Genomic DNA, 18615 nt, shown 5'->3' on the forward strand with positions numbered 1-18615 from the left:
AGTTATATAAAGGATTCTCTATATATCTATACTGGTCCCTGGAGGTATTATACCTCCTGTTAATTTTCAGGAGACTATTCACAATAATAATATTAAGAGGTACGTTTTATTGAGTGCAGATTATGCTGTCAGGTCCTATGCTAAACCCTTTATATAATTTGCTTCCTTTCATTTCCATGACGATGCTATAAATAGATATTATTTTTCCCATTTTACAGATGAAGAAACTGAAACTAAGGGACTTAAATAACTAGCCCAAAGTCACACAATGAGCAAATAAAGAGCTGAGACAAAACCCCCAGATCTTCCTGATGCTAGCTAAAACATAACCACAATATTTCTTTTCAGGAACCTCCCATCCCTTTGAGTGGTCCTTCCTTCTGGGGTTTCGAGGCCATGAGGACATCTATTTTTCCCCTGAACTCTTTAAAAGAACTGCTTCCTAGAAGCCAGGGTAGGGCTTCTCAAAGGGTATTTGATGGAATTTTCATTTAAAAGAAGCTTCTAGAAAAGCAGATGTGGAAAGGGCTGGATGCAGTAATATGCATATCTCAGATTAGAGATTCACAAAATGTTGGCATTTTGAAGACTCAGGAGGACTCAGAGAGCAAACAAACCAGTTTCATTTTGTGTAAGCCAGTATCTTCCAATCTTAGCCAAACGAACCTCTTTTCACTTACTATCCAACAAAACCCCCTAAAAGGCTGTGTGGGGACCCTCCCCTCTGGGGACCACTGGCCAGGCACTGCTCTGACAGGGCTCAAGGTTTTCCCTCTTGAACTCTGCTGTAACCAAGCTGCTTTCTTCCAAGGCCGTGTCACTCCTACTCCATTAACGTCCTTGCTGGTCAGAATATGGTGCACAGCCGAGTGCCCCTCATCATTTCCTTCACCCCAAGACAGACGAGCTCAGGAGGCCTGCTGGACAGTCATACACTGTTCATCTCCAGCCCTTAGCATGATGCCGGGAAGCTGAAGTTCCTCTGTATTGACCAGAGCTTGCCTTGGTGCCAGTTTTGTGCTTTTTACCTGGAAATGTGTCATCCTTTCTTTTTACTGGGCAGGGTAAGCTGTAACAGCTCCTCCAATATACTTGGTTGACCTTTTTTTTTTTTCACTTTTCCTTTTTAAAGTTTAAAGAGTCAAATAGTTCTAGAAGGCTCATTACAGTAGCCAGCAGTCTTCCCACTCCCTCCTCCTCAGAGACAACCACTTTCATCCCTGTTAGCTGATTCTCTTGGTATTTTCCTCACTATTTCTAATATACTTTATTTCTACTTCCTGGTATTCCCTTTTCAGCTTTACCTACTCACTTCCCACTACAGAAGACGAGCTTTCAGCTCCCTTCCATCCCACACTACCACCTTCCCATCTTCCCAGGGTAACCGTGTCACAAGTTTGTTTGGATCAGTATTAAGTGTTTACATTATTAGGCTATACCAATGCTATTTACAACTGAGCCATGTGGTATACCAGGACTACTTTTCCCTTCTGGGGTAACTTTCTATTTTCTGGTGTAACTTTCTATTTCATTCGATTTAGTAACTGTCTTGGTTTTCTATGTGTCTATCACTAACTCAATCCTAAAGTAACTACCAACGGTATACAGATTCTCCTAAGAGGTTCAAATACATCAAGTATTTATCAATTTTATCTTCTTAAAGACATTTCTTCAGAGGATCCTCCCAAACTACTCCAGTCTGAATTGGTGCCTTCTGTTCTTGCTGCACAGCTGTCTTCATGGGATCACTTGTCCCTCTAACCCTGATGATTCCTCTTGCTTCTTTCTCATGTTGGAACCCATTTCCTGTAGTCCATATGTCTTTCTCACTCATTTTGATGGAGCATATCCTCTAGCAGATTTCACTTTATTTTTTAGTATGCCTCTCTCAGCCAAATGGTCCCCTCTGACCTGCCACCCTTCTGGGTTTCCAGGCAAACTAAAATACCAACTTCACCCTGTGCACTAGTATGCAGACTTCCAAGGCCCTCTTTCCAGTTATTTTTTCCTGTGAATTGGCAGGCACTTCCTCCATGTTTATCTTCTTTTACAGGCAGTACCCAGTGGTGAAGAGGCCCAGATCTGGAGTCAAACAACCCAAGGTTCAAATCTTGGCCTGGACAGTTATTCCAGCAATATTGACCCTAGATAAGTTACATAATCTTACCTAAGCCTCCACGTTCTAATTTGTAAAATGGGGACAACAGCAGCCCACAACACAGGGCCTGGCACATGGCGATACTCAATAAAAACTGCCTGCTCGGCCTCAGGAACCCGTCCAGCCCAGGACTCTTCCTGTATCTGGAGCACTGAGGGGCAGTTTATGGAATACCACAGGCACACATTTGGTAATTCAGGAATTGATTACATTTTTCCATTTATTTCTTCTCTTTACCACTGACTATATAACACATTCTATATTTACGCTTCCCACTGGATAAGGTGACTTTTTAAGTATCTGAAAACAACTTCTCCTTCCAGTGTCAAGACAGATCCCAGATTTCTAGTGCTGTGCATGCCCCTGTTCACCCTGCCCATGCTTTAGAGACTAACAGAACCTTACCCAGGTTGCCTCTCCACCTTGGTCTCTTCAAATTTAAAAGTCTTAATTTTTCCATTTTAGCCCAAGGGTACTGGTCATATTCTATCAATGGCAGCAGGCATGGAAAGGAGAGGAGCTGAACCACCGAGACTCCTTTTAGCCACAATTCCAGTCCTGTGACAGTGGTGACGTCTGCACTGGCCACATGACTTGGGGCCTTCTCCTTGGGGACGCCCGGGAGCAGGAACCAGGGCATCAGGGTTGGCAACTATTCAGATGTGAAGTGGGTTTGGCCTGCTGAGCCCAGCCCAACCTCTGGCTTCTGCTTCTAGCCTGGGAGATTATTCCTTTTGCTTTCAGATTGCTGACGAAAGCTCTGAACTTTCCAGAGAAAGAACCACTTGCAGGTCTCCCCTCAGGGCAGGACTGGAACAGGGTGTGGGCATGGTGGGGGTGCCTCACTTGCTCGGCTCCACAGCTACTGTTAAGCACAAGGCTGTACCACCTGGTCACTTTGACAAATTCTCTCATGGGGAAGATACGAGGGGTAAAAGGTCTCAAAGGTTATCAGTAAACAGCAACAACCAAACGATATAATGCAATCTTTTCATTATGAACATCCCAAGGATGGAATGTGATACTGGAACAGTGGGTCAGAGTGTGGCCGAAGAAGAGAGGGTGACTAAAACTTGCATTAAGGTTAGTGGATTCCTTAATCAACTATTAACTCCTCTGGGCACCAGGGCCCTCCATCCCCAGACCTGCGCTCCGACTTGGGTGGGAGGTTAGGACCCCTGCTTTCCTGAATGAGCCTGTTCTGGCCAGGGCCCTTGGCTTTCCGATTTCTGAGACACTGAGTCATTTCCTCTCTCCAGCTCTCACCTTTGAGCCTTCCTTTTCCCTTCTCTGGAGAAGTGACTCACTGCTGAAGTGTTGGGTGACACTGATGGGTGATAAAAATGTTCCTGATTGTGCAACTCAAGGAAGGGGGATGCCGTTTGGACTGAGAATCCAACATGTTAGCCATGAACTCTGAGGCTGGGGTGTTAACAGTGGTCACGGCTTCATCTCTTTGGGGAAGTGGAGCAGAGAAGGGAGTTTAAATAGAAATTCACCCGTGCTGGCCTTGCTGTGGGGCCCCTTGTTCCTCCCCTTCAAAAACGTGTATTTCTGAGAAAGGCACATAAAGGCAGGCACTTAGCAAGACATACATGGATCACAGAGGCCTGGACCCTTCATCCCATCAGCCTTTCGGGGCCTGGCTGGGGCCCTGAAAGCAGGGCTGTTTCTCTCCCGTGAAAACAACCCTACTTCCCCAGCGTGGGCGTGGTGAGGGAAGCCAATGTGACAGACGCAGGCTCCGGGCTGGCCGTGGCCTGATGCGCCAGACCCCTTAAAGCAGGGTTACCCAAGACTATCCTGTGGGCAAGTGGCCATAGCAACAGCCCAGCTGTTTTCCCAGACAGAAACTCACCTTCCTTCACTCAATTCACTGGATGCAAACTAGATATTTTCTTCTTCTAATTAATGTTCATGGACCTCATAAGCTGAGCAAAACAAAACACAATTTTCTCTAAAGGATGACTCCCTGGCCAGGTCACAAACTATTCAAGATGGGAGGCAGTAAAGTCACTGCAACCAAAAGGCCAAAAAGATGAGAACAGAGACACTCATAAAAGTGGAAAATACATGTGTGTACTTGTGTGTGGATTGGGGGGTGGGTGCAGCTGAGAATGTTACAATAGGAGAATTGATGCTACAAAACCTTAATTCTCCAGAAAATTAAGGCAAAAAGAAAAAAAAAAGTCTTAAAAGCTGCTGGTGCAATTCCAGAATACCGAGAAACTTGGCTCAGCAATGATGGTTAGTTTGCTTTTTAAAGGTGCCTCAACTCCAAAGTGCTTCTCCCACAGTCAGGAACCTTTTCCACCAAGACATGTGTACACACATGCATGACCCCTGCTCTTCTTGGGGAGGGTATGCGACCCAGAGAGCTCCTCAAAGGTCCCCCAAGCTCAGTCAGTGAGTCACTGGCAGAGGGAGGAGGAGGTCCTGGTGCACTGATGCAGGTTCCCAGCATCAGAGCAACAGTTTACAGACATGCGAACCTCCCCATGTGATGCACCTGACCACGCATGTCCTCCAAGTCACTGTGGAGAGGCTGGAGCAAAGGCCAGACTCTGTTGAACAGTCCATGTCTAACCAGGCAACCTCAGACAGAGAGGACGCCCAGTGAACCGCCCCCCTTACAAATGTTGGCAGCCGCAGTCCGTAAGCCAGGCTCCCCTCAGTGGCACAAAGGGATTGCTTCCCAAACTCACCCGGGCGGGCCGTGGGAAGGGAGGCGCCAGCAAGCCGAAGGAGGCTTTTCTCAACTGATCATCTTGGGAAAAGCCAGATACAAATTTCACGGCTGGAATGCAATGGTTGTGAAACGCTGGAAGAAGCCCCAAAGAGGGCCAAGGACTCTCCTTCCCGGAAGGCGGTGGGAGGAGGGCCGGCAAGGGGGAATGGGAGAGGAGCAGGTTACCCACAGGGGCCTGCCTTTCTGGGAAGCAGGAAGTAAGGCCTCAAGAAAGAAAGAAAGAACTCCCCTAGCCCTGAGGAGTTGGAGGGGCTGGAGACAGTGTTGGTTTTGTTTCTGAACATGAGGAAAACAAGGCTTTGTGTCAAAAAGTAATTCTGGTATAAATGAGCCAATTATGACACAGCCTGTTATCTCTGGGATTTGGAAGCACCGAGGCTGACAGCAGGTCCTCCCTAGAGTTAAATGCGCACAGTGAGCTTCTAACACGGGGCTCTACCCTTGTCCTCGGGGTCATGTGAGAGATCTCTATTCATGCTCTGACTGGTTAGATGAGGCCCATCAAAGAGGGTTCTTACTATTTCAGACACACAGTCTCATGTGTCTCTCATGGAGTTTCTGAGAATGGAGTGAGAAGACCACACAGTGTTAATAGCTGATGGACTGCCCTAAGCTCTACCCTCTTCTAACCTTGGCCAAGTTACTTACTAGCCTCTCTGTACCTCAGTTTCCTCATCTATAAAAGGGGGATAATAAGATTATCTACTTCATAAAGTGACGATGAGGATGAATTAAATTAATACAGAATAAAGCACCTGGAACATTTCCTGGCATACGCTAAGCACCATCTAAGTGTTAGTTGCTACTGAGGTATGAAAAGATCAAGTGCCTGACTCCGCCAAGTAGACAGAGCCCAGCTCTAATGTCCAGGTTCCACCCGCTCTTCTGAACCTCTGGCCTATCTCTGAGGCCTCCTCAGACCACATTCAGACCCATGAAGACCCACGCTTCAGAGCGCCCAGCCCAGAAAGCCTGACTAAAGGAAAATCAGACACGAAGACACAATTAGGCCCACGCTGGATGCTCCCTCATAGGGAGAGAGCAAACACTGATGCCAGCACATTTTCGGTCAGCTTTCTTAGTGGCAATCCATGCAGTTTATCTGAAACGGGGTCAGGTCCCAGAGTGGGCAGCACAGATATTACAATTGTGCTTGCTAATCTGAACTGAGTCCATCACCATCGATCTTGAGGTATAACAGGGAGCTGGAGTCTTGAGGGGTGTGTTGGACAATGTTCTTGGCAAAGGAGGAGGAGCCATTTCTCAACCAATTGGTGACCAGCACTGAGAACTTCAGAGGAAATGTTCTGATTCCCCACAGACTGCAGATTCTGGCACCTTGGAGACCTGACGGGGTACTTGACCTGCAGGGAAGGGAGATGACCCCAGAGGGCTGGCAGCTCTGATGTATTCCCACCTACCTCTCTGTAGCTCAGCCAACTCAGGCCAAAGGGTAGAGGCTGCAGCTTCTGCCTTGTGACCACAGATAGCCAGCGGACCAGCTCTGATGCCCTGCTGCCCAGTCAGAGGGTAGGCTGAATTTGGGCTGTATGTGGGCATCCAGGAACCCAGAGCCTTGTGCCCCCTTACAATGTCTGGGAGATGCATCAGCTGGAAGTATGCCTAAGACAGGGGGTGAGATCTCAGGCCTGTCCCAGATATACAAGAGGGGCAAGTGGGGTGTCTCTGCAGGAGCCCTGGCTCTTCTGCCCAGAAACCTGCACCTTCCAGAGGTGGGAGGACCATCTGGACTGAAACTGTCTAGAAGTTACAGGGCAACCTGCTTGAGCCTTTAAGTCCTCAAGCACCTCCCAGCCTCCCACCAGTACCAATGGGACCCAGAGGGAGAAGCCAAGCTCAGGGCACAGGAAGGAGTGTAGCCCTGGGACAGGGCATAGACTCACAGGTGGAGAGTTCTCAGATGCCCCAGCCTGGCCATCTGCTGCTGCCACGGCAAGATCATGTGCCGTAAGCCATCTACTTTAAGGCAGCTGGGCAGAGAAACCCACTGGCTGAGTTGGAAGCTGCTCAAGATGGCAGTGGAGGTTTCTCTAGGCTATTGCTAAAGAGCTCAACTCTCATGGCTTCTGATGGCAGATTCTCTAGGGAGCCATCCTGGGCGGCCAGAACAACTCTCTCTACTCCACAATCTGCTCCCAGGTTGCAGCCTCAACTTTAACCAGCCAGGTTGCCCCTGTTTCATCCCTGTCAGCTCCTTCCCTTGCTTGTTAAAATTCTAGGGTGCCTTTAAGGTCCAGCTCATGTTCTTCCTCCTCCAAGAAGCCTTCCCTAACTCTCCAGATCATGCTGTCTTGTCTTTTCTGGAGTGCATTAAATCACTACCACTTCTGAAGATCATGGAGGAGCAAGTGGAGCTATAATTCAAAGAAGTAGCTATTTCCATCAAATTGGACCTACAGCCAGACTCATGCCAATTAATTAATTAATCCATTGTTTTAGCTCATGCATCCCCAAAAGAGCCTACACCCCAGATGGCTCTCCAGGCCCTGAGCTTGCCCCATAGTGAGTATGTAATAAAGACTTCCTAGAAGAACGATGGATCACCCTGGTCTTGAAGGAGTGGTCTCCCTCCCTTTTAGCCCAGGGCACAGCAACTTCCTCCCTGGCAGGCAAGGTTCCTGCTCTGGGCTGCCAGCTCCCAGGCATCCCCTGCCAGCAGCTATTCCCTAGAGCTGCCCTGGGACTAAGGGCAGAGGGGGTGCCCAGCTCCAGCCCTGCCCATCGTTTGTCCTCTACCAGAGGAAGAGAGGTCAGCAGGAAGCGGATCTGACCTCTGGGGTGGCCACAGTCTCTCCCAAGGGCTAGAGGGGCCCCCGGACAGGCAGCAGAGGCCTGCAAAGGACTTCCCTTCCCTTCCCTGGGCCCCCATGGAAGGGAGGCAGGAAGAAGGCCTCAGCAGCAGGCGTCCAATATGAAGCTGGCCAGACAGGGAGGCCCCTGGGGTTGCAGCTATCAGCCGGAGACCAGGCTCCAGGAAGGAAGGAAGGGCAACTCTGGCCGAGGCTGAGATAAGGAGGGGAACTGTGCTCAGCACAATGGGCTCCCACAAGGCTGGGAGGCCCCAAGTCAGATTTTGCCCCAACTTGGCCTCCCGTCTGCTCACACAGCCCATGTAAATATTTACTGATGTTTATATTCCTGGTCTGCTGGGTCCCCTCTGAGGCCCTTTCCTCTGACCCACAGATCTGTGTGCTCCAGAGACCCTGGGCCCATCCAGCAAGGACTATGGACCTTGTTTTCTCTCATGCAAGCCACAGGGACAAGCCCTTCAGAATAAAACTGCCCCCTTGTCCCAGCCCCAGGACACTGCTGTCAGGAAGCTGTACTAACCCCTCTGTGGGCGGGGAACTTACGGGGCCCGGTCGTGGGTGAGGCCGTTTTGCCGCTGAGGGTTGATTGGCGGAAGGACGGGTTTGCTGTTGATCTCAAGTCCTCTCCTCAGGGTCTCCCGGATCTGCTCCGTGTCTGCAACGACACCACTAAGTTGCCTGATGGCCCTCTGGGCTCCCAGCATCCCCCAACACTGCCCTTGGAACCCGGCTCTGCAGATGTGCTAGGGAAAGAACCCCGTGAAGGCTGGTCCTGAGGCCCACTCGAGGCATCAGCTGTGAGATCTGAGTGAACACAGCGTGAGGACACAGGGCAGATGAGACACTGTGCTCTCAAGCAATTTCTGATCTGAAGAGTGCCATTCTTATATAACACAAAGCGTGGCCTCCAGGCTTCAGAAGGGCACCCTCCAAGACCGGGCTCTTCTCCACTGTCCTTTCCCTTCCTGCATCACAGCCCCTAGATTTACCCTTAACATATCTCCAGACGGCGACCGACAAGGCCTTTGCTACTGCCCAAGACCACCCAAAGATCTGTCCGCTGAAATGGACACCATTAGGGGCTGCAAATGTCCTGCCAGGAATGGGCAGGCACCTTTTACACAAGTTTCTCGGTTCTAGGTGATCAGCTGGTATCTGGCCCTGTCAACTCTTCCCCTTGGGCTGTGTCAGAGGAATGCTGAGGTCATCTCCTCACCTTGGTCCTATCCCAGGAAACCCTGCCTCTCCATGGGTCTGCCAAGGGCCAGGAGGTGAGAGAGCAGTTCCTTGGAGGGATTATTTCTTTGCAAGGTGCTTTGCTGGTCTTTGGGGTGAAGAATACTAGTCTGGTCCCCTATATTGAGGTTTTTGGTCTAAGATTTACTTCTGTAAACTACAAACACACACAAAAAAGCAAACTAATGGTGGTTGCTCAATGGGTAGGCTTAGAGTAGCGATGGAGGGAATTACTAACTTTTCTAACTGTTTGACTTGTTATAGTGACATGGATTACTTTTATAATTTTTTACTTTTTTTTGAGGAAGATTAGCCCTGAGCTAATGTCTGCTGCCAATCCTCCTCTTTCTGCTGAGGAAGAATGGCCCTGAGCTAACATCCATGCCCATCTTCCTCTACTTTATATGTGGGATGCTTACCACAGCATGGCATGCCAAGCAGTGCCATGTCTGCACCCGGGATCCGAATTGGTGAACCCCGGGCCACCGAAGCAGAATGTGCGAACTTAACCACTGTGCCACCGGGCCGGCCCCTACTTTTATAACTTTTAAAAAATAGCCAATAATAGTTAAAATTTTGGACAAAACTAGGAATCCCTCCTTAAATTACCTCTTCTGTCAAAAGCAACTAAATGAATCTACTAACTGTACACTTTCTCTCACAACCCCCATGGGCTTGGCACACCATTAGAACAAGCGGGAAGGAAAGAAGAGTCAGATGTTTGCAGCAGGGGTTTAAGTTGCTCTTTATGGAAAGAAAAAACCTTTATAAATGCTATCACGTGTGAGGTATTTTATTCAGGACTGGAGGTATCTTATTCTTCAAAAAATGAGAAAAGTGGAGAAATAAAGAAAGGAAGTAAAAAAGAAACTGTAAATACATGTATTTGTAAATGGATGTGTTTCTATTGGACTTAGTGATGCCCTTTGTTAAAAACCACAACAGTTTCTTTGGCTAAGACCAGCATGGTAAGCATAGTAAGCTTCCAAAAGGAGAGCCATATCCTCCTTCCCCGAGGCCACACCCAGAATGCAGAGGGTAAGGGTGCCCTGCCCATGGCCCCTTACACTGTATCTGCAGGACAGTGGGGTGGGGAGGTTTGCAAATTGCCCTCACACTCAAGCCTGTCTCATCTAAGGCCTGGGAAGGCCTGAGGCCAGAGTGACCCTCGGGTCTGGCATGGCTTTCAGGCCCTGCATCAATTCCGTGGGCGGCCGGGGCTTGTTCTCTTGCACTTGGGTGTACTATGGCCTTTTCCTGCAACTGTTCTATGGCTTCCACTCACCTCCACAGCCTCAGATTGCAAGGGGCAAATCTAAAACACAATGTCACTGCTGGTGGTGCATTTGAAACACACACAGGAAACAAAGGAGAAATGGCTCAATAGAGCTCCCTTAATTTCACCCAATACTGGGAGACTCCACTTGCTGTTTAAATCCTGCCAGGAAATAAACTATTGAATGGGCTGTTTTTTGTTAGTGACCCATCCTAGAGAGCCCGAAAACCAGGCCTAGGGAAAGGGAAGGGGGACGTCTCCTACCTTTGCCAGAGAGCCGCCGGGGCTGTGTGCCAATGCAGATGCTCCGGCTGTCCTCGTCATCCTCAGGGGGCCGGCTCAGGTCATCCCAGGCGCACTTGGCACTGACACCACTCAGATTGGACCCATCCATCTCGATGCCTTTGTCAACTCTCTCCTGCTTGGAAAGAACCAAAGAGCCAGAGTTCCTTCAGCGAACTGGTAGCCCAAGGTCACAGCCACCTTTCCAGCATTTACTGAGCCCTTGTTAGTGCTGCGCATGGGACAGGTGCTAGAAGACCAGGATCTCTGATCTTACTCTCCCTGGCTACTAATGCATGGCAGTCTCTGCTGCCCCTGGACTCCTCCAAGGGAACCAGGAATTAGGGGAAGCTGAGAAGAAGGAAAATCCCAAGGGAAGCTTCTCCTCCAGCATCAACCTTCCAGTAAAATGACCTTCACACTTGTTTCAGAGCCCTGACTCAGCCCCCTCCTCCCACCTCCCCTAAGCTGGCCCATGGAGCTGATGTGGCAGAGCTGGGAACTACTTCTCTGTGGAAAGTCACAGTACTTCCTCTCTTCACTGATCATCCAGTAGAACCCCCCAGTCAATGCTACAGAGGCCAGGTTGGAAGCCTGCCACAGGCCGGAGAAGCCAGGACTCAGCCCAACTTCTGACTACACACCTGCAGTTCCCTCGTCTAACAGCAGAGGGTGTGGTCACGCAGCGAAGGGCCACCAGAGAGCAGAAGGGCAGGCCTTCCACTAGCTGCACAGCTAACTTGTTTGGCAAAGGACTTTGGATGGAGTTTCTTTTCCATTTCTTAAACTGAAATGGCCTCGAGGGCAGTGACCATCTGCAGACCTGACCAGAGGCGCTGCCTTCATGCAGGCCTTGGCACTGCTGAGTCCAAACACTCTCCAAATGGCCTCAAGGAGCAGTTGTACCCAAACATCCCTGGGACCTCTGGTAAAACTTAGTTCTGTGATGTTGGGCTTTGGATGAAATGTCATCTGGAAGGCTCTTGCAACCTTGCTCATAAACAGCCATGTGGGCCAAATAAAGCTCCCAGTGAGCACCTCAATAGGAGTGTACACTTCCCTGTCTGCCTGACTTTCTCCCCACAGTGCCACAGGTCCTGTGATGTTGGGCTTTGGATGAAAGGTCATCTGGAAGGCTCTTGCAACCTGGCTCATAAACAGCCATGTGGGCCAAATAAAGCTCCCAGTGAGCACCTCAATAGGAGTGTACACTTCCCTGTCTGCCTGACTTTCTCCCCACAGTGCCACAGGTCCAAACCGGCCTGCTGCTAGGCTAGGGAGCTTCCCCGGGGAAGCACAGGTTAAGCTTACATCAGGTCCTTATTTCTTGAGACCCAACAGCAGGTGGCCTTGTCCTGATGCCTCCTTCCCATCAATCACACTCCCTTCCTTTCTAGTGCTACCATCAGCCTGGGCAAAGCAGGGGGTTCTGAACAGTCAGGGAGAGGCTGATGACAGGGGGCAGCTCTCTGTGCTCTAGGCAGGAGCATGTGGGCCCTGGTTTGCTGGGGATAGAGTCTGAGCTTCTCCCTCTCCACTGCTGCCCTGAGGCCCCTCATCTACGCAAAGAGCTAAGGACACTCTTGGCTCAACTAGTTCAGCCCACTTACTTTATAAGTGAAAAAGAAACAGTTAAGACCCAGAGAAGTTGAGGGATTTGTTTAGGCACACAGCCGGCTAGTGGTAGAGCTGGGAGCAAAGGAACAGGAGCCTGCTCTAAAATGAACACCCTGCAAGCAGGCCCCAGCAAGGCACAAGTGAGCACGGAGGAGTTCCCACTTGATGCACAGAGCCACCAGGAAAGAAAGTTTGACTTTCTCACCAAGGTCCCCTTGCTTGCTTCTAAAAGACCACTTGGTGCTCTGGGTTCTGCTGGCTGGTCTCAGGGAAGCCTGACGATGCGGGAGAAAAACTGTTCTCGGCGTGCTGCTTACCCCACTAGCTCAAACGATCAGGTTCTTTCTTAGTACTTGGCACTTACAACAGGGGCCGAACCACAGCCCACAGGGCCCCATGCTGGATCCCAGTGTGGGTGCAGAACAAGAGCTTATGGAAACATAGCCTTCATGATTCCTGGTTCTTGCATAAGCAGAAGCTACAAGGAAACCAAGTTAAAGTAGAGGTAACAGAGGATCCTGGCAGCAATTTGAAAACTTCAGTGTTAAAGGCACTAGGAAAATAGAGGAGCATCATCTGTGAACGAGTAGGCTTTCTGCTCAAGAACTCACAGGTCTGCAGTCAAGAACCCAAGGACTGCTGGCTCCATGTCCGCCCGCTAGCTCGCCCCAGCCACTTCTCATTCCTCCTAAAGGACATATAACTCCTGGCAGCTGCCTCAAGCCTACCAGATTTCTACAGAGGCATAAGAGGTTCAGAGATGGCAATGACCTGCAACTGGAAGGGGGAAGGTAGAAGGAGGCAGACACGTGCCAGGCACATTATTAGCTGTCTGCTGTTCCTGCTTCATGAAGCAGCTCCAAGAAAAAAAGTTAGGCTCTATGTGGCTTTCAAAATTCACCTGCATGGAAAAAGAGTGCTTCTTCTAAAAAACCAAAGATGACACTGAAATCCTGTATAGGCGGCTCACAGTGCGTGAGCAACTGCAGGCCTGTGTGTAAAAAAGACTTCCTTTTACACATCAAGAATGTCAACCCACCCAGGGGAGGAGCCCGGTGTCTGCCTGCCCAAGATGAAAAAGTGTATCTAAAGCGGGATGGGATCATTAGACCAATCAGCGCTACTCCCTGCAGCCTGGCTGCGGGCTCAGAATCACCTATTCTGCTGTCTGTTACAGGGTAGTGGCGGCAGTGGGGTGGCGCCCTGAAAGAAAGTCTGTGTTCTTTTACGAAGGGGAATGTGGGAAGATGAATACTGGGCAAGCAATATCCACTATCCTGCTTTTCTTTCATTGTTGGTGATCTAATTTTTTTAAGTCAGGTTTATTGATGTACAATTTGCATACAATAAAATTAATCCTTTTTAAATGCAAAAATACATGTGTCTGAGACAAGCTTTCCTGGCCTGAAATCTCTGCTCCCTTATGCACTCTGCAGAATTCAGGGGACAAGTTCCAAATTATGCCATATTTCTACTCACTCACGAATAAGCTCCTCCGTTTTCCCAGGATGAAAGCCAGTGTTATGTGGAAGAGGCCTAGGCACAGTGTGCTAAAAAGGTATTCCTCACTCAAGACATACTTGCAGGTGTGGATCGATCTCAAATATGGTCTCTCCCCTCCGCATGTCAGTTATCAGCCAGGGGCCGCCAGCGCTGTGGACAAGGAAAGGGGACAGGATGGTAACTGAGGGTCTGGGGCTGAGGGCTGAGCGTACAGCCTGCCATTTGCTGCCCCAGGCCCAGAACACAAGGGAGTGGTTAGTGGTCAGGGACCACCAGGGAGAGCTGTCAGGAAGCTCTGATGTGAGAAAAACAGCCCCTGAACAACAGTGTAAGGGGGATCCCACATGTGAGCGGAAGAGGGGACTCCCACCCCCAGGCCTGGGGAGCTCGTAGGGCAGGGGTGTACTCACACGGGTACTGTCCGCAGAAGCTCCAGGATGCCTTGCCCGTTCCACTGCTGAGCTGCATGGAGCTCCTCAGTGCAGACGCCAACAATCTGAGACCCAGGGAGAAGATGCCATTGTGCATTAATGGCCATTCCTCCCACCCATCCAGAAGATCAGCCACCCAGGCTCTCTCAGTATCACTCAAGTGGAAGGACCACAGGCAGGATCTATGCTCAAAGGCTGGTGTGTCCAAAACGGGATGGTTCCCTTAGGAGCAAATAGCTGCCTAGCACGGAGATGGATGGATCCACAGTTGAGGCACTGAGGACTGACCCTTGCCCTGCTGTGATGGGGTGAGTCCCTGGGTGACACAGTCTAGCTCTAGACTGCAGAGGAGAAAATCAGCGCCCTGCCAACTCAGGGTGGGGGCCCAGCCCCTGTGTCTAGAAGCAGGGGAAGTCCAAGGAGATGTTCCTGTCCAGTCTAGAACCATGGGGAATGTAAACAGGAGATTTTGAGACCCTTCAAGCTCAGAACGATGATCAAAGGGCCCCAGCAGCTTGCAGAGAAGCTCCCTTCCTTATCAGGGGCTGAGCCTTTGAGTAAATCTCAAGGGAAAGGACTGAACCTGCACAGACCCCATCATGACCAGAGTAAGCCCAAGTGCAGCCAGGGGAGACGTGCACCCCTCCTGGGTAAGGGCAAGTCCAGCCCAAAGCTGCCCTCCTGCGGGGAGCTCCTGTGCCTGTGGCTGTCCGGGCCTTCACTAGTTCGCAGAAATATCCTCCCTGTTACCCCCCTCAGCTACAGCCATTCTCTCCCACTCGAATGGCCCCCTCTTCTCCCATCTCAGCAGGTCATATCAGACCATCTGAATTTACCTGACAAACCATCAGAAGGAAGGAAACATGGAAGAAGACCAAAGGAAATCTCCTGTTCCCTTCACTCCCCCCACCCAAGCGTCCTATCTCCCAGGACTTCTCCCACAGGGAAGGCTCGAGCTCATGTCCAACCTGTGCCTCACCTGGAGGAAGGTAACTACTCCAAAGGGTGTCTGCACGGGTTGCATCTGTGGGTCCTCTGTCAGCAGCATGTGCTGAATTCTTGACTCACTGTTATCCAAAGGGCTGTGCCAAGACACGTGGTCCCCGCTGCAGAAGGTGTTCTCTGTGGGAGAGACATGAGGACCCCCAGTGTTTGAGGCCCTGCATCTAGGCCCGGAACCCGACCTGGGATCTGAGAAGCCCAGGCTGAGAGGCTCCCCAGCCTTCCAAGGTAGCCCCTGTGAAGGAGGGGAAGCCTTCACTTGAATGGAAGTAAAGAATGTGGATATGTCCCCAGAAACAAATGTGTTCCTGATGGTCAATTCTGCCAGTCTTCAGTAGAAAGGGACAGGCTGCTAGCATGGATGCTCACTTGGCTTGCAAGGCCAGAGACTTCTGGCACCTTCACTTCTGTAGCACCTTCCATTATTTGCGGGGGGCAGGCAGCCATGATCAGGTCTGCTAAGAAAGAATAAAGTGCTTTACTGATCGGCCACCTGGTCAGAAGTCCTCAGGAAGGCTGGAGGGCAGTGAAAGCCCTTCACCTTGGAAACACATACCAGGATTTCAGTGCTGCTGAAACAGTGTTCGAAAGGGAACCGCAAACCCTGGAGGGCCTTTGAGAACTGTCACCAGTTTCCCACAGGTAGATGAATTCAGGGATTTCTGAGGAACGCTGAAGGATTCAAGTAAATGGAGGTCTGGATCATGCCTCACATGCCTCAGCAGACATGGACAGTCTGGAGGGGTGGCTGTCTCCACGAGGACACAGATGTTATTCCCAGGCTGCCCAAGAGGAATGTGTACACACAGCCACCTCATAGCCTCACCACTGCACTTCACACAAGCCTATTACTTTAAAAAAATGTATTTAAGGTAGCATAACCACAAGGGAAAAAATACCCATGTGGTATGAAGTCTCCCACCACCCCTGGCTCTGATCTTGGGTACCCTTCCACGGGTACTCTGCATTTACCAGCCTACATGCATCTATGGGTACTCTCCATTTTCTTCCTTCTAATACAAATGGCAGCACACTCTTTGGTACATTTCACTTAATTACATATCTTGGAGATCATTTCATATCAGCAGAGAGAAAGCTACCTCATTCTTTAAATGGCTGTATGGTAGTTCACCGTGGTCTATCACTTATGATGTAGGAATCTCAATAGCTGAAGTCCCTTTCCTTTTGATCAATATTTATGGCAAGGTAGAACATGAATGAACACACACAGACACACACACACACACACAGACACACACACCAGACACACACACACACACACACAGACACACACACACACAGACACACACACACACACACACCAGACACAAACACACACACACACACACACACAGACACACAGACACACAGACACACACACAGACACACACACACACACACCAGACACACACACACACACAGACACACACACACACACACACCAGACACACACACACACACAGACACACACACACAGACACACACACACAGATACACAGACACAGACACACACACACACAGACACACACACACACAGACACACACACACACAGACACACACACACACACACACACACACACCAGCCTGAAGGCTCCCAGGAAGGTCTGACAGCGCTTCTGCTCTCACTTGTCTCAGTCTGAATACTAACTCCTAACTCCTTCCTTTGTCAGGTGAAGTTATAACCACCTTGTCCATGCAAGAACAGGCTAACCTCAAAAGTATTCATTCAGGATGGAGAAGGAAGACTGCTTCCTCTAAGAGACAGGGGATAATAAAGGAGAGAGAAGGCATGGCTCCAGGCAGAGCCTTCTAGAAACCTCCAAACTTCCTAACTCCTGCTGGGCCCACTCACTCTACATTTCCTCTTCTTTTACAGGAATGTGTGTCTATAAGCAACTTGCATGATGTACATGTAAGAAACAATGCAACGAGTAAAAAGACTGAATTAGTAATCCCCCTCCCCACAAGTCCAGGTCCAGATGGCTTCACTGGTAAATTTTACCACACATTTAGAAAAGAATTAATACCAGTTCTTCACAAACTCTCCCCAAAAATAAAAGAAGAGGTACCACTTCCCAATTCATTCCATGAAGCCAATATTACCCTGATACCAAAAACACCAGACAAAGGCATTACAAGAAAATAAAGCCATAGATCAATATCTCTTATTCATACAGACACATAAAACCTCAACAAAATACTAGCAAACCAACACAGCAACGTATAAAAAGAGTTTTACACTACGACCAAGTGGGATTTATCCCAGAAATGTAAGGTTGGTTTAACATAAAAAATCGATGTAATATATCACATCAATAGAATAAAGGTAAAAAAAAAACAACAAAACAAACAGGATCATCTCAATAGACACAGAAAAAGCATTTGGCAAAATCCAGTACTCTTTTATGACAAAAATACTCAAACTAGGAATAGATGGGAAAGTCTTCAACCAGTTAAAGGGCATCTACAAAAAATCTACAGCTAACATCATACTTAATGGTAAAAAACTGGATTAATTTCCCCTAAGATCAGGAACAAGAGAGAGGTACCCACTATCGCCACTTCTATTCAACATTGTATTAGAGGTTCTAACCAGGGCAATTAGGCAAGAAAAAGAAATACAAATCTAGATAGACTGGAAAGTAAATAAAACTATCTCTATTTGCAGATGACATGATTTTGTGCATAGAAACCCTAAGGAATCCACTGAAAAACTATCAGAATAAACATGTTCAGCAAGGTTGCAGGGTACAAGAGCAATATACAAAAACCAGTTGTATTTCTACACACTAGCAACGAACAATCTGAAAATTATATTAAGAAAACAATTCCAGTGGGGTGGGCCCCATGGCCGAGTGGTTAAGTTCGCACGCTCCGCTGCAGGCGGCCCAGTGCTTCGGGTTCGAATCCTGGGCATGGCACTGCTCATTAAACCATGCTGAGGCAGCGTCCCACATGCCACAACTAGAAGGACCCACAACGAAGAATATACAACTATGTACTGGGGGGCTTTGGGGAGAAAAAGGAAAAAAATAAAATCTTTAAAAAAAACATTCCATTTATAACAGAATGAAAAAGAATACAATACTTAGGGATAAACTTAACAAAAGAAATGTAAAACTTGTACTCTGAAGACTATAAACATTGTTGAAAGAAATTAGAGAAGACTTACATAAATGGAAAGACATCCAATGATCATGGATTGGAAGGCTTAAATATTGTTAAGGTGGCAATATTCTCCAAATTGATCTACAGATTCACTGTAATCCCTATCAAAATGCCACATGCCTTTTCTGCAGAAATTCATAAGCTGATTCTAAAATTCATATGAAAATGCAAAGGACACAGAATAGCCAAAACAATATTGAAAAAGACAAAGAAAGTTGAAAGACTTAATTTCCTGATTTCAAAACTTACTACAAAGCTACAGTTATCAACAGTGTGGTACTGGCTTACGGACAGACTTTTGATCAAGGTAACAGAATTTAGAATCCAGAAATAAACCCGCACATTTATGGCCAATAAATTT

At 48.7% G+C, this 18615-nt stretch overlaps 1 protein-coding gene across 2 annotated transcripts in view; it reads right to left on the reverse strand.

Moving 5' to 3' along the window:
• SUFU (SUFU negative regulator of hedgehog signaling) overlaps window positions 1-18615 on the reverse strand; it is a 116108-nt gene that overhangs the window by 22105 nt on the left and 75388 nt on the right. Inside the window, exons 4-8 of one of the 2 annotated variants that reach the window (XM_014851981.3) lie at window positions 15063-15205; window positions 14063-14148; window positions 13730-13802; window positions 10515-10668; window positions 8282-8393 (exon numbers count right to left, since the gene is read on the reverse strand). In XM_014851981.3, coding sequence (XP_014707467.1) covers window positions 8282-8393; window positions 10515-10668; window positions 13730-13802; window positions 14063-14148; window positions 15063-15205 — 568 coding nt within the window. Of the gene's footprint in view, window positions 1-8281; window positions 8394-10514; window positions 10672-13729; window positions 13803-14062; window positions 14149-15062; window positions 15206-18615 lie in introns of both variants that reach the window. The other variant, XM_014851971.3, reaches the window with a different exon arrangement.

The sequence above is a fragment of the Equus asinus genome, chromosome 2, assembly GCF_041296235.1.
Source record: "Equus asinus isolate D_3611 breed Donkey chromosome 2, EquAss-T2T_v2, whole genome shotgun sequence".
Lineage (NCBI taxonomy): Eukaryota > Metazoa > Chordata > Mammalia > Perissodactyla > Equidae > Equus > Equus asinus.